We start from the raw sequence: 15,471 nt of genomic DNA, 5'->3' as shown, positions 1-15,471 counted from the left end.
GGCTGTAGAAGGGTGACAGTGGGGTCCTCCTGATGACATTGTTCTGCATCTTGATTGTATCAGTGTCAATTTCCTGGTGCTGGCATTGTTCTGTAATAAGCTGCCATTAGGGAAGCTGAATGACATGGTACCTGGAATCTCTATTATTTCTTACAATTGCCTGTGAATCTACAATTATCTCAAAATTAAAATTTAGTTTTTAAAAAGTCAAATTTTTATAGACTGCTGAATGATTCTATATTGCATGTAAAATAAATCCTGATGAATACATCTAAAACTCATGATACATCTGAAGTATTATTTAAATGAAACAAAGTTATGCCAGTAAAGATGGTAGAATTTTGTTAGAATTTTGTTAGGGAAAGGTTATCAGCAGTTATCAGATCTCAGTTTACTAGTTGCATTACAAATATCCTCATCTCTTTCCTGAGTGGGAGTTGGGGCCAACATGTTTCATCAAGGGTGGAATTAAACACGAGCAGCTTCTTCATCACCTTTCCGGGAGGGCTTCAGAGAGTGGAAAGTGACTGTTGTAGGCAAGAGTTTGACAAAGGGGGTCGGGCAAGATTCGGGTATGACTAGTTTACCGAAGACCAGGGTTATATTTTGAGGACTAGTTAAGATTTGTCTTCACCTGCCCAAGGCCTGTGACTCTAGCCAGCCAGTGACCACCACGTTAGGTAGAATTCTGGTTATTAAGACACCAACAGCAAGAGGAATGATGTGAGCCAACAGTTCGCTCTTCAGAGCAGGGTACGTACCCCTTCTTTTTAACTCATTCTGTAGTGGTCTGATAGCTACAGTAAAATTTTTTGTAGGCTTCACCCCTGCAATAGAAAACAGTGGTGTTTTTACTTCACTATCACATCTTTTCTTGAATAAGAAAAAAAAAAAAAAAGAAGCCTCTTAGATGCATAAGTTCTAAACAGGTCACTTATAAGACTGATACTTATTTGACTTAGCCTCTCTGGGCTCTGTGCACCAGCACGATCCTCTGTCACAGAGGCATACTAGTATCTCCTTCCAGTGGCTGCGAGGGTCCAAGGGTTGAGATGACTCGTGTGAGGCACCTAGCACAACACCTTCGACACAACTGCTTGCTGGTCTTTGTCCCACAGGCACCGGCTGCGTGTGAAAGCTTCCAAAATCCTTCCAGGATTGGAGGTTCTGTGGTGTCCGCTATTACCTTATGAAGAATTAAGACAGGAGCCAAACGGAGTTAGACCAGAGTTACTGGTCAAAGCTGGCTTGGAGGGCCTGGCTTAGGTGTAAGGCCACGGTGGGCCCCGAGTTAAACACACTTTCCCAGAGGCAGCCGTGGACACCCGCAGCCTCTTCCTCAGGGCAGGGCTCACAGGCAGACCCGCCCCCGGCTCGGGAGACCGGGCCGTACCGTCCTGGTGCACTCGCGCGGGGGCCCGGAGAGCCCAGAGAGGCAGGGAAGAGCACAGCGACCCCCTCACCGAGAGACAGTGGTCGGCGGGATCCCTTGCCTCTCTGGTGCGGGGGGGCCCCCAAGGGACATTTTGAGAGGGGCCTGAGTTTTAACCCCAGTGCACACTTGTATACGAATTGAGATCTTGGCGCTTGTCTGGGAAAAAATGCACTGTTTTCCTCTGGGTTCCTCGCACTGTTGCACGTGGAACCATTCACTAGGGCGGGAGCGGGCTCGGAGCGGGAGACCCTCTCTCTGGAGTCTGGATTGCCATCTCTGCCCCATTTTGCGTTGTTTACTCACATAGGCATATATTTTCTTGATTTTGTACAACTTTCCCAAGGTGTAATTCACATATTTAAAGTATACGGTTTACTTCATTTTGATAGGTATTTACCTCTTAATCGCCACGATCAAGAGGATAAACATATCCATTGCCCCCTCCTGTGAAAAAGAAAAAAAAGGGGGCAGGTTTAGGTTTTTTAGTTTAGTTTATGTTTAGGAATTTATGGGCTTTAGGTGTCTGAGCTACAGTATCATCACTTATTTCAGAACCTTTTTTACGTCAGTGGATATTTTAACCCACTGAGCCACCCAGGCACCCCATTACATCAGTGCATATTTTAATGATGATACAATATTGTTCTTTGAAGTCAATAGCTTTGTATTCATATGATCTTATCTATCTTGAGTAAAACTATAAAGCTAATAATTGGAACCTCTGCTGATTTTTTTTTTTTTTTAATGATCTGTGTCCCATAGAACCTACAGTGGTCAGGTGGTGGGATTTCCGCTTGGGGACTGGGGAACAGATGTTCACCTCTTCATCGCTTTCCACCCATTCTCTGAGTGTTTTCTCCCACCGGAGCGTCCCCAGCGCATACACTGTGTGTTCGAGTAGAAGTCACAGGCTTAGTTAAGGGTTAATAAACCTTTGCTTCCCGCTCTTCCCCTCCGTGCCCTCCCCACCCAGCAGAGCCAGCGGCCTCTTCCCACCTGCAGCGGCCTCTTCGGCGCTGGCAGGGTGAGGGGCAGGCGCCGCTCTCTGCGGGGCCTGATGGCCACGGCACAGAGTTTCATTCGGTGTCCTGAGCGGGAGTTGGAAATATGATTTCTACAGCAAGCAGCTTAAGATTTATGGTTAACTGGGGTTTATGATACCATTAGCACCAACTGCTGAGCTGTGCTCTGGGTCAAGTGTGGGGGCTTTTGTGGTTTTTGGGTTCCGTTTTTGTTTTGTCTCTGTGGGCTGGCTTGGGAGCAGAACCGCCGTTTTGTGTCATTGTTTCTGTGGGGAAAAGGCATTCAGTATTCCAAACAGACCCACAACTGAACTTCTCAAACACAGTCTGTTCACAGTGGCTTCTAATGGTCCTTGACAGAAGGGGTTTGTGTTTGAAATAATGTAGTTTGTCTTTGCCCAAGGGCACTAAGTTTCTCCACATCAGAGACTTGCCTGAGAATTACAGGACAAATGTGTTAAGATTGATTCGATAGCGAACAAAATTTAGAGGGCAAATGTGTTAGGATTGATCTGGTTGGTTTAGTGAGAGGATTAGTCTGTTCCATCGGGATGGGCTGGTGAGCTTAACAGCATCTTTCACGGGTCAATAGTAATGTGTCCATGATGATGATGTTCTGTGTTTTAACTAACAGGTTTTCAGGAGGCCTGATATAAGGGTAAGGATATGTGGCTTTCTGCACATGGACCTCCTACTTGTGTGTCTCTGTGCTTGATGAACACTTAGTGTTCTTTACCTTTTCACTGGGTTTATGAGTCACTTGGATCAACTTAGCCTGCTGTGTCATAGCTTTAAGTGTTCACTAGAAACGCTTTGTTTGTTCCGGTGTTTTTATGTGCCATGAAAGCTGGTGTGTGTGAGGGCAGGATGCTAATGTTGTTGCCAGCGTGCAGTTCTGACTTTCGTTGGGTTGCACGATTTCTAACCCAGTGGAGATTCACGGCAGGGGCTCTTATGGCCCGCAGAGTCCTCTTGTCACCTCGCTTACTATGTAACTCATGCTAAAGAATGTAACAGCAGCAGCAAAGTGGTGATTTGCTGTCCGTCCTCTCTGATGCACAGTCCAAGTCACCTTTCTGTCTGCATGCTGAATCTGAAGGGCAGAAGTGCTAGTCTTGAGGATAAATTTAGCAGAATCAGTCCCAGTTAGTATTTCTTCAAATACAGATGTAGCTTTTACGAGAAGTGGATTGTCGCTTGCATTTTCCTCATGACTTTCCTTCCCTTTATTTCAGAATATGCATAAAGCAAGACAAAGATTGGTAATGTGCATGCGTTTGAACCTGAGTGTCAAATGTTTGAGAATTAACCTATATCCAGTCAATGAAAATAATGTGGATTTTAACAGAATAATGACTTGAGTTTAAAATGGTTAATCTTACTGAAGCCAATGAAGTAGTACAAAAATAAGCAGGTTAAATAAAATTCTTGTTATCCCAGTTGGTTTATCTCTGTTTAATCTTTGTTTTCACTATGTTTCCTTTTGCTTGTGAGAATCATTTTCTTTCCCTGATTCACCTTGTTAAATATCAGTGTTTGACTTCCCATTTGCATGGACTTCAAACTACTGTGTGGCTTTTTGTCATTTTAGTCATTCATTTTTCTGTTCTTCAAAATTTTTAGCAAAGAATGATTCCATTTTCTTTATATTTAAGAAAATGAAAATTTCAAAAACGGTTACATTTAAAAAATTACCCTCCTTTGAAGGGTAGCAGTACCAACTTTGTAGTTGGCCAATCTGATGATAAATCATGACAATGTATTTCACCATATTGGTAAAAACGAAAGGTGAGAAATAGTAAGTTCTTTTAAAGCTTTGCTACTTCTTCACTGATTGCCTTTTCAAGAAATATAGTCATGGGAACCAAAGTTTCATGAAGAAAAAAATGTATCTATGCCAGATTTTAATATTTGCAGCCCCAGAGAGCTGATAGAACTCTTAAAAGGGGTTATCATCTTGTTGTCTTCAGCATTTATGTTCTTTGTACCACCTGCTGAACTGAAAGTCCAATTTTTAAAGTTTCGGAAATGAATTGATTCTCTGAAGAGGCTAAATTAAGCACAGGATACCTTTAAAGAGCTTGGGAACACTTAGAGATACGTGACCTTTTAGCTTTTCTTTGAAGCACATTGATACTGTAAATAGAAACCTTTAACGCAGTCTTGATTCATAAAGCACATTTGTTTAGCAGTAATTTACAGACTGTATGTATATGTATGTCTCCAGCATGTAATGTGTGCATGCGCATGTGCGTGGAAAGCTCGTTATACTAGTGGACTTGAGCCCTGAACAATAGTTCCATAGAGTATGAGAGTACTTGCTACGTTTAAAATCCATGTCTATGGACTGCCTTTGTATTTTGGCTTGGTTTTGCCCTTTACTTAGTTACTGTGGGGTGCTTTATGTTCTATGAGCATATTATGTGTCTGTTATTTTGTTTCTTTGCCATATGCTATGGTATTGCTTGATTTAGAAAAGACCATACATTCTTTGAAATCCATGATGTTTGTTTGCTTTTCATTTTTCTGCCCCAACACAAACACAGACTAGATACTCCATTTTAGGCTGAGGATGCTATAGATGGCCAACACGTTATTTCCTTAACTCCAAGGGGGAAAATGTTGTGATTTGCAAAGCCGTGAAAGGTGTGTCAACTTTTACATGCTTAGTGTCTCTTTAAAAAAGAACTTCTGTCCTTTCACCTGTCTGTTTGCACGTGTTTCTCTTTCTCCTCTTTGCCTTTTCTTGTCGTGCACCTGGTGCTGTGCAGGAGGTTCAGGAAGAACACAATGGCTACCCTTCTGAAGCCGAAGCGGATCAGGTGGCAAGTTCTACATGTTCATCTGTTTGTAGCTACAGATCGTGCATTTAGAAGCCATTTCATACTAGATTTCTAGATGATAAGCAAATGCTTTCCCACTACAGTAGTGCTCTCCTGTCCAAGTTTGGTAGATTCCATTATGACATTATTTGCAAAAATTGGTTTATCCAACATTTTGTCAACCGGAAATTTGTTCATCTGTGCTTCTCAGTCTTCCCAGATAGGGTCAGCTGTGAGGTACGGAGTCTTGGTCACACCAGGACTCTGAAATGCCTTTTTAGAGATTGAGAGGGGACAGATGGATACGCTAAGGGTGCTCCTTGAGGGTGCAGACTTGGCTTTATTCAAATTTGCATGGTCTATGCCCAACGTAGTACCTGGCCCCTTGTAGGTATTTGCAGAATGAGTCCGTATGGTTTATATTTACCTATCAGAAGAAAAAAAAACCATGCATCAAGATTCTTGAGTGCTTACTCTTTGCTCAGTTCCTCAAGACCCTCTGGAGTCTTTCAAAGCAGGAGAACTTTCTTTGAAGCTGAGTTAGAATCTCCATATGCGAAAGCACTTAGAAGAGCAGCTCCAGGGAAGCGTGGCCAGCAACCCTGTGCTCAGCTGTGCCTTTGCCCAGCCCGCCCTCCTTTGGTGACCCTGGAAGCACCTTGGAGAGCCTAGTTTGAAAACCACTGTTTTCGGCATGCCGCCATTACAGAAACTGTCCACCCAGCAGCTTTGATTCATGATGAGGAAAGTAGCAGAGAGGCCAGGGCCACCTGGTGGGCTGGAGTCCTCGGGGACAGATTCCCGGAGCTGCTGGGCCTGCCATTGGGCTTTCAGGGTCACTGGAACAGGGTTTGGATGAGATCGCCATAGGGAATTCCTCAACTGGGCAACACGTGGAGCAGAGACACCAAGAGGAATGGGTGTGTTCATGAGATCAAATTTTGTCCACAAGAATATTCCATTCTTTGATTATACTGTACATGGGTTGGATAAATCAAGGGTCAAATCATGTCTTGTGCAACTTGGTAGTTGCAATCAAAGTTTAATGTAGCACAAGTGTGAGTCCCATTTCCTAATAACCAGCTTTATTAAGGGAATCTACTGTACTTACAAAGTAACGAGCCTTTAGAAACCGTTCTCTTGAATTCCTATGCTAAATGTGTTTCCTGTACAAAATCAGAAGCAGTGGGATCATTTGTTTTGTTCTGATAGTTGCTTTTCCATCACTTATAAAGCATGTCCCAGATTAAATTATGATTAGTGAAAGGTTTGTCTCACTGTGTCTCACCAGCACATTCATGCCTCATATAAATGCACAGACATTTCAAGGCAAATTTCAAGCCAATTTCAAGCTAAACATGACTAGCAGAAAGGAAGAGACATGTTTGATCTTCAGCTTCAGTCTTGAGAGCCCTATACATTCTCAGAATGGTCCCAGTCACTGGTGTCTCCCGTCCTGTGTTGGAGACTCGAGAGAGTGTTTGATGTGGCTCTCTGTAAGGCTTAAAGGGACTCACATTCCACCCCCATCTCTCCCTGCTCCCCTTCAGGCTCAGTTGATTAGAACAGCTTGCTTTCTATCTTGCTATCTTGAAATAACCTATCCCATTTATTTTAAAATATAAGTTAAGGAATTTATGTCTATATATGATAATATTTAACCACTAAAATAAGCTTTAATGATATAATATTTGAAGTAACTATAAACTGAGATATTGATTGAACTAGCTTTCTCACTTAGTAACTATATTATAAAATTAATCACTGGTTCAGGCAAAAGAAAGCAGAACTTCAAAGCTTCTGAGGTTGGTGATGTTGTTAGTATATCTAAAACTGGACATTTAGAAGTATAAATATTGGCTTATGCTTTATTGATAAAAGATGTTTCCAAATCAGATATGAGTATAAAAATGAATCCATTAACAGTTCTCCATTGACCCTTAATGGTTCTCTATGTCCCTAAAAATTTTGGCTGAAGTGTTTTAAAAACCAATCTGGACCAAAACGTCAAACTGAATAAAATTGCTCAGAGGTAATAATGAGCCCTTAATCTGTATTATTTAATCACGTATCTTGATAAGGAGGATGGACCACATCATTTTGTACCCTCCCTGTAGAACAGACATACCCCAACCAAATTTAGCATGGAATTTGCTTTTTGTATTTTGAGCTTTTTCCCTTCTTTGATTTATAACAATGATAAAACTATGATATATAGGATTTTTAAATTGACCTCTAAGTCCCATTAACAAAACATATTGGAGTATTCTTGTAACTATGCAAAAAATTAGTTTTGAATTTTCAATAATCTAGAGTTACAGTGTTCAGTAATTTAGAATTATAAATTCTAATCTGTTTTAAATATTTTGCTTCACAAAATATTATGAAAACATAATATTGTCTGACCTGTTTTCCGCCAAACACTAGTGGCCTCTCAATGTTAACTGTTTTTTGGAGAAAGCAGTCCTGATCAAATCCGTGTGGGAAATGTGGCGTACTCTAGCGCCCTCTTGCTGATTTGGTGTACATGCATATGCTACAGACTTTTCTCACTATAATGAGAAAACAAACCACAGTTTAGCTTTTCTTTCACCCAGGATTATCCAAATTTGAACAAAACAAACAAACAAACAAACAAAAAAACAGACCTATTCACATCTCTTGGGAGTTTAATGAAACAGCTTGGGAATTGCTGGGATTTTGAACACCTTATTCTTATTCGTGACACATGATGTCAAAGATGCCGAGGAGAAAGTGACCAGTTTCCTTGGCAGCATGTCACAGGGTGGCAGTAACTTGGAGTCGGCCCCAAGTTCAGGCTCTGTAACTTTGTAGTTCGCACGCCATTTTCTCAGCTCTCCTGAGCTATCTGGCACTATATCCAACGGAACTCACAGGAAGCTGGCTAGTGGGCAGCAGAGCCAGTCTGGACACTTGCAAGTGTGGGTGTATGTCTCTGCAGCCATCCAAGACGTTGTTTTCCTGGTATCATTGTAGCCAGGAAACCTGAGAAGTCATCAGCGATTTGCTTGGTGAGCGTGGACTTGGCGCAGAGCAAATTGGTCTGGGGGAAGCCCAAGGAACACACCCTGCGCCACTATAGTGATGGGCGCAGTCCTGTCTGCGGGACCAGAGCACGCTCTCTTGTGGCCTGGAGGGGATGCCCACTGACAAGCCCCTCCCTGCCCCCCCCACCCTGGCGCTTTGCGCCACACGCAGGCAGCCGGGCTGCGGTACAGAAGCCTAGGGCTTTCCTTAGAATGTCCCTGCCGTTGAGACCCCTCTCTGGTTACTTCCATTAGACTTCGGGGTTTCCCACACTACACAGTGCTTACAGCCCGCTAAGCATCTACATCCAATGTTGATTTCACCTGTGTTTGTTTCATGCTCAGAAGGTAACCTTTTTCTGACCTTCCAAATTCTGTAGGCAACTTGTAATAGCTGTTTGTGTGGTGATTACAGTATCTATCTGTCATGTCAAGCCATTTCTGTATTAATGCTTTCTAACTGTGGATTTAAATATGTGTAACAATTTGCTAGAAAATGCAGCATGGTGTCCTGTGATGCTGAGCTTTGAGATTGTCTTGTAGGGGGAGGGGGCATCGAGTTTGCACGCTTCTATAGCCATGTAGCAAAAGCACAGAACACTACAGTTCTTCCCAGGTATGCAGTAGGAAAGTGAGATTTACTCCTGTTTGGCTTTTTGCCAGGCCCTAAGAGATGGAAATAAGCTGGCACAGATGGAAGAAACGCCACTTTTTCCAGGAGAATCCATCAAGGCCACTGGTAAGTTTAATGAGTGCACTGTGCTTATTGAGAGCCATAAAATGAAATGGCATTTTGCTTGCAAGCATGGGTGAGGTATGTGCTGGAGATCAACCAAACCAATTTAATGAGGGGACAAGTGGACTAGGTCTGTTCATTCTTCTTAATGTCATCATGACCTTAAGAGGTAGAAGACTACATAGGACCACTCTAAGTTCCAGTTGAGTGTTTGGTGGCATCACCAACAGAAGAGGGGCCTGACTTTTCCTGAGGAACTGAAGGCTGATTAGACTCACTATAACGTAATGCTTCGTTGCAACTTCAGTGTAATGTACAACTTCGTTGTAATATAATGCTTCGTTGGAATCCTTCGCTATAAGAATATATTGCCAGAAGATCCATGTCACATCTTAATAACAGTTTTGAGAACTTGGCAAAAGAATTTCGGTGGCTTATGAGATGCCAGAAAGTACAGTGGGAGCACAGGAGAAAGAGCATGTGTTCCTACTCTGCGCTGTAAGGGCAGGGGCCCGAGTCGAGTACCGCCATCCCCTCTGGACCGCCAGGCATTTCCCAGGTAGTCTACTATGCTGTGAGCAGACGGGAGGGCAGCTGGGTGTCACCTTTTCATCTCACCACTGCGGGGCTTGGGCTAGCCAGTCTAGATCACTAGAAAGAGTGTTGGCTTCTCCCCTCCTGGCTCCCTCCCAAAGATGTGTGCTTGGTCTCAGTATAATCATCTCGTGTCAGGAATGTTTGAGGGGCGCCTGGGTGGCATAGTCGGTTAAACATCTGACTGTTGGTTTCGGCTTGGGTTGTGATCTCAGGGTTGTGATTTCAGGGTCATGAGATTGAGCCCCATGTCGGGCTCAGAGCGGAGTCTGCTTGTCTCTCTCCCCCAACCTTGCTCTCTCACTCTCTGAAATAAATAAATAAATCTTAAAAAAAAAAAGAATATTTGAGTAGCTGGGCTCTCCCAGGGCCTCCAAATGATACTGCTACTGAGTATCCTGGTCTGCGGTTCTAGACCCTGCTTATCCCATTGGTGGTCTTGAAACTTTCTTTCTTTCTTTCTTTCTTACCTTCCTCTTTCCTTTCTTTTCTAACTAATTTATATTTTCTACAGTGTTATAGAAGTGTAATCATTGAGTAGTTTCTTCTTTTGTCTAGGTCCTTCCACTCCGCATAATTATTTTGATATCCATGTTGTGAAATGGGTCAACAGTCATTCCTTTTTCGTGCTGAACAGTGTCTTATAGTGTGGCTACACTACAGTTTGCTTACGCATTCATCTATTCGTAAACATTTGGGCCGCTTCTACTTGTTGGCTATGGCAGACAACGCTGCTGTGAACCTTCGTGAATCAGTCTCCCCGCCTCGGGTCCTGTCATTCTTGCCGCACCCTGTGACGCGTCCATGCTAATCTCCCACAACTCTGCGCGCTCTCCTCCCCCCGCCCCTTCTGCCTCCCCATCCTGCCTCACCCCTCTGCTTCCCTGCTGAGCTGAATGGGTCCTTTTCTGAGCTCTTACTGTGCCCACAAGGTTACGTTAGCATTTGTGAGGCTAGCCCACAATGGTGATTTTCTGTGTGGTGCCTCTCATAGGGCTTGACTTCTTATGAGCAGGAACTGTGCCCGGTTCTCCCTAGAACCCCAGCAAAAGAAGCTGCTTAGTACATACTGAGCTATAGAAAGGTTTAATGGAAATGTTTTGAGAACTTGGATGGATGACAACTGTAGGGCCTTTAATCGTCCCGCTCGGAATCCCCGATAGCTGTACGCACTCCCACTCTTCCGGTGCGGTGGCACTTAGAGAAGACGGCGGAGCTGGAGCATCTTTGCGATGGCGGGAACTTCATAACTCTCAATGGACGCTCGTACATGGTTGGTAGCGATACTAAATATGTTGATATTAACAATAAGAAAATGAAAATTGACATGGAGGCTGATAAGCAGAGAAGTCGTTTTCCATACCCCCGAGGTGGTTCTGCAGTTTCCTTTGGAGGTGCATTCGCTTTCATTAGGGGGAACTGAGAAAATAGCAGCCGAGGGTTTTCAGAGTTTGAAAACTGTGTTTTTGAACATGATGAATTTATTGCTCAGGGAAAATGTTAACTACCTGGAAAACAATGACAAAATGTAAGTTATTATGAAGCCCTTTACTTAAGACCCCACTAAGTAGCAAATCGGAATTGTTTTACAAAACTCAGTTTTCTTAGAAGACTACCTGTGTCTTTATTTAATGTGATTAAAAAATGTAAAACTCCTAGAAAACTGGAATCACAAGTGTCTATATTTGGAGACTCAAGATTCATTGACACACAAGTCTGGCAGAAGTTGCTACTTGGTCTTTTTTTTTTTTTTCTTTCAGTGAAAGACGTCATGTACATCTGCCCATTTATGGGAGCGGTAAGTGGAACCCTGACAGTGACGGACTTCAAGATGTACTTCAAGAATGTAGAGAGGGTAAGTTTTTAGAGGGGTATTTTATTTTTAAAATCACTTTAGAACACAGCCAATGATAAAGAAGAAAGCAGAAAGAACCCTCAAATCCCATCACTCTGAGAGAACCATGGGGTGAGTTTTAAGATGTACACATTTGGAAATAGATTTTGCATCTAGAAAGAAGTGCTATTAAAGTTGCATTTAAATCAGGTGGGAGGAGTTTAATTGTCGTCTTGACATCAACTTCATAAAGCATGTTATAAATCAGACTTCAATTCTGTAGTTGGGACAAAGGGGAAATGTGAAATAAATGTGTGTTTTTGCCCAGAGAAGACTTCAAATATGAAAGATATGAAAGCTCTGCTGACTGACACTGATAGGCCTTCATTAATTTGTAAACCCAGGACCCGAATTTTGTCCTCGATGTTCCCCTTGGCGTGATCAGCCGAGTTGAGAAGATTGGCGCGCAGAGCCATGGGGACAATTCCTGCGGGATAGAGATCGTGTGCAAGGTGTGGTGCCAAGCCAGGTGGGACTGCCGGGGTGGTCGCGCGGGGCTTTCGCGGACGTGCCCACCACGGTCTTGGGGCAGCGAGAATCCCCGGGAGTGTCAGTAAGTCACATGGTTTCAGGACAGAGGCCGCTTCAAATCTTGTATCAGCTAATTCATGCCACTCTGGAAGCTGTTGAGGTAAATCTCTTGTCCTCTATTGAAGTATTCTGATAAACGTGGACCTAGAACCTCAGTGTTCATGTTATTTGTTACGTTTTGGAGAAACCAAGTGAAAAGCAGAGATCAATAGTGTTGTTTTGTATTTTTTTCCAGTTTGTTGTTTTAACAGGACCCTTCAGAACAGTGGACGGTCAGAGACTTGCTGAAGAGAAAGCAATAGTCTACAGATTCCGTGGTTAACAACTTAATGCCAGGAGTTTATGTTTGGTTTCCTCCACTTCCTCCAGTGGGGAGTAGAAATGTGTGTGATGTTTTTAATGCTGACTAGTCATTTAAGAAACACTTTATCCAGTGTGTCTTATTCCCAGAGACCTTACCTCACGGGTTATACTTTACTCATGACCCTCAAGTCCCGGGAAGGAGAGTCCATGCAGAATTGCTAGGGTCCCTTCCACAGTCAGGGTTTGGATTCCTGCCAGTCTGTTTGCTTTGATAACACCTCTCGAGACAGGTCCCTCTGGTTGACCCCAGACTGTAGTTGAACCCACTTTTTTCAAAGAATACTTTACTCTTACAGATCGTGAATTTGCTGGCATCCTAGACTCCCTGTGGGTGCTTCAAGGCAGTGCTGTCCTGCGACAAACTGCATCTGTCCTCGGGCCAGGGTTCCCCATGGCAAGCTGTGTGAAGCAGTCGTGGGCTTAAAGCAGAGGGGTGATTTGACGAGTCCTGCAGTTTGGGAACTTGACCTTTCCATTCTTAGAACTCGCCGGTAATGTCCCATCATCCTTAGGCTAGAGGGAAAGACTCACCAAAAGCCCGTGTGTCTGAGCCGGTTGATGGCCCCATGTGGCTTCGCCTCCGGCCACCTTCCCCCACGTTCTTGCTTGTCTGGTTCCTTCGGCTGCGGTGACTCACCTCGTGCCACCCACCCCTGCTGCGGAGTCTTTTCACCTGCTCTCTCCTTTGCTTAGAACGAGTTCATTCTCAGCAATCCTAAATAGCAAGTGAGCTCAGTCAGCTACCAGGGTGTGTGTGTGTGTGCATGTGTGCGTGTTCAGAGTCGCTTGGAGGGAGGGCACACAGGAAAGTGACACTGCCTAGGCAGGTGTCCTGGGGCTGCTGTACGTAGATGTTTTTATGGCCCCGGTGAGCATTTGCTGATAGTGGTTTTAAAATGTTTTCCAGCTAAGCATGCTAGGGCCACACCCCTAGCCCTCTCAGCTCATGCCTGAGAACCTTGCAAGGGGTAAGGTTTGGTTTCTTTTAACAGGTGGTACACAAGGTACCAAGAAGGTACAAAAGGGGTGTGTAGAGGAGAGTAAGTCTGTGTCCGCCCAGCCCCCGGCCACCTGGTTCCTCTCCAGGCAGGTGCCCGCTCTTGCCGATTGCCGTGCACACGCTGGGCGCGCAAGCGTGTCTGTGTGGTCTTCACACACACAGGTGGTAGTGTATTGCCTAGCCACCCCTCACCCCGCCCCAAACATCTGTCTAGGAAGTCCTTGGTATCAGTACAGAAATGCTGCTGCATTCTTTTTTTTTTTTTTAAGATTTTATTTATTTATTTGACAGACAGAGATCACAAGTAGGCAGAGGGGCAGGCAGAGAGAGAGAGAGGAGGAAGCAGGCTCCCCGCTGAGCAGAGAGCCTGATGTGGGGCTCGATCCTAGGACCCTGGGACCATGACCTGAGTCGAAGGCAGAGGCTTTAACCCACTGAGCCACCCAGGCGCCCCAATGATGCTGCACTCTGATGGCGCTCCGCGCTCCAGCCTGCGGTGACAGCCACTTCAGTCATTTCCATTCTTCCCTGTGATAAATAATATTGCAACAGTAACTTTGCCACTGCCTGAATTGCTCTTACTTTAATCTGTTTGTGGTCATTTTTATCTTCAAATTTTGTGTCATGTTAAGGAAACGTGAGACTTTTGTGTTTAACTAATGGCGTAGGTTTAAAGAGGTCAGATAGCAGGAGTGGAGAACCTGCCTCTCCCTCTCCCCCTGCTTGTGGTCCCTCTTGCGCTGTCTCTCCTCCTGTCAAATAAATAGAATCTTAAAAAAAAAAAAAAAAAGAAAAGAAACTGGTTTTGGGAAACAGCACTGAATTTCTGTAAGGAGTGTACCGAGGGGCGCAGTCTCTGCGTGACACACAGTCCTTGCTGTGAGCACAGAGAGGAAGCTCTGCCGCGGTTCCGTTCTGTGGATGCTGCAAGTTCTGCAGTCGACTCTTCGGGCAGCCTAAAGCTCGCAGCTGCTTTTGTGCACACCTCTAGCACATCTTCTAGTCAGTGCACATCTTCTCGGTACTAAACCTTCTCACTTCCACCCGGGGAGTTCCTTCCCCAGCGCGTCCCCTTTGTTCCAGGTTCCTCAATGGCTGTTATCTTGTTGGAGGTGCTTTTGGTAATTGTCTTTTGTTAGTAGAAGCAATCTATAACATGAGAAATGCATACAGATATTTCATATATCTCTTTATAACATGTCTGCCTCACAGATACTCAGTCAATGTTCAATAAATGAGTTTTGCTAATTCTTTAATAGGATATGAGGAACTTGCGACTTGCTTATAAGCAGGAAGAACAGAGTAAACTTGGGATATTTGAAAACCTCAACAAACTTGCATTTCCTCTTTCCAATGGGCAGGCAAGTACACCAAAATAAACCCTTTTTGTATGCCTTTGTGGGGGGGGCGGGCAAAAGTCATGTTTAATTAATTATTAAATAATTAATTAATTATTCCTTTTTTTCCAGAGGTTTCCTTTATCTCTTTCCTCTCTCTTTGTGACTAATATTAAGAAGTTTAAAATTTGTCCATTCTTTGTAATGATTAAGAAAAGTGCCAGTTTGTTGCTTCAAAATATACAGGTTAAATAGAAGTCTTACTATATTTAGTTCATGGCTGAATGAAAAGCTTTAATATTGGGCATATCATATAGCAAAGGAGCACTAACGTGTGTATTTTGTGGTTTTTGTATCCAGATACTCTTTGCATTCAGCTACAAAGAAAAATTTCCCATGAATGGGTGGAAAGTTTATGATCCTGTATCTGAATACAAGAGACAGGTAAAGTAAGGTCCTGATCAAACCGAAAATAGTGGGTTGAGCATCTTTCTCTTTTCTGACAGGCTAGAAATATAGTAGAGAAGAAACCATTAGAAACCAGTTTTGTGTAGGTATGACTTACGTAGCTTGTACGTTCTTCATCCCTGGGATGCCCCATTGTCCCAAGGCCAGTCCTTTGAGGCTGTTGCTGCTCAGCCTTTTTCCAGAGGGCAAGCGGAGTATGAGCACAAGGGTTTAAAAAGCAAA

At 43.7% G+C, this 15,471-nt stretch overlaps 1 protein-coding gene across 9 annotated transcripts in view; it reads left to right on the top strand.

The window, feature by feature from the left end:
• MTMR1 (myotubularin related protein 1) overlaps window positions 1–15,471 on the top strand; it is a 57,055-nt gene that overhangs the window by 12,429 nt on the left and 29,155 nt on the right. The window contains exons 3-10 of one of the 9 annotated variants that reach the window (XM_045068171.1): window positions 3,092–3,115; window positions 3,693–3,719; window positions 5,229–5,279; window positions 8,990–9,065; window positions 11,417–11,511; window positions 11,895–12,002; window positions 14,704–14,805; window positions 15,142–15,225. In XM_045068171.1, coding sequence (XP_044924106.1) covers window positions 3,092–3,115; window positions 3,693–3,719; window positions 5,229–5,279; window positions 8,990–9,065; window positions 11,417–11,511; window positions 11,895–12,002; window positions 14,704–14,805; window positions 15,142–15,225 — 567 coding nt within the window. Of the gene's footprint in view, window positions 1–3,091; window positions 3,116–3,692; window positions 3,720–5,228; window positions 5,283–8,989; window positions 9,066–11,416; window positions 11,512–11,894; window positions 12,003–14,703; window positions 14,806–15,141; window positions 15,226–15,471 lie in introns of all 9 variants that reach the window. The other 8 variants (XM_045068170.1, XM_045068173.1, XM_045068172.1 and 5 more) reach the window with 8 other exon arrangements.

The sequence above is a fragment of the Mustela putorius genome, unplaced genomic scaffold, assembly GCF_011764305.1.
Source record: "Mustela putorius furo isolate JIRA1106 unplaced genomic scaffold, ASM1176430v1.1 tig00003899_pilon_pilon_pilon, whole genome shotgun sequence".
In the NCBI taxonomy this organism is placed as follows: domain Eukaryota; kingdom Metazoa; phylum Chordata; class Mammalia; order Carnivora; family Mustelidae; genus Mustela; species Mustela putorius.
The sequence above is the reverse complement of the archived record's forward strand: the minus strand, read 5'-3'. Positions and strand labels throughout refer to the sequence as shown.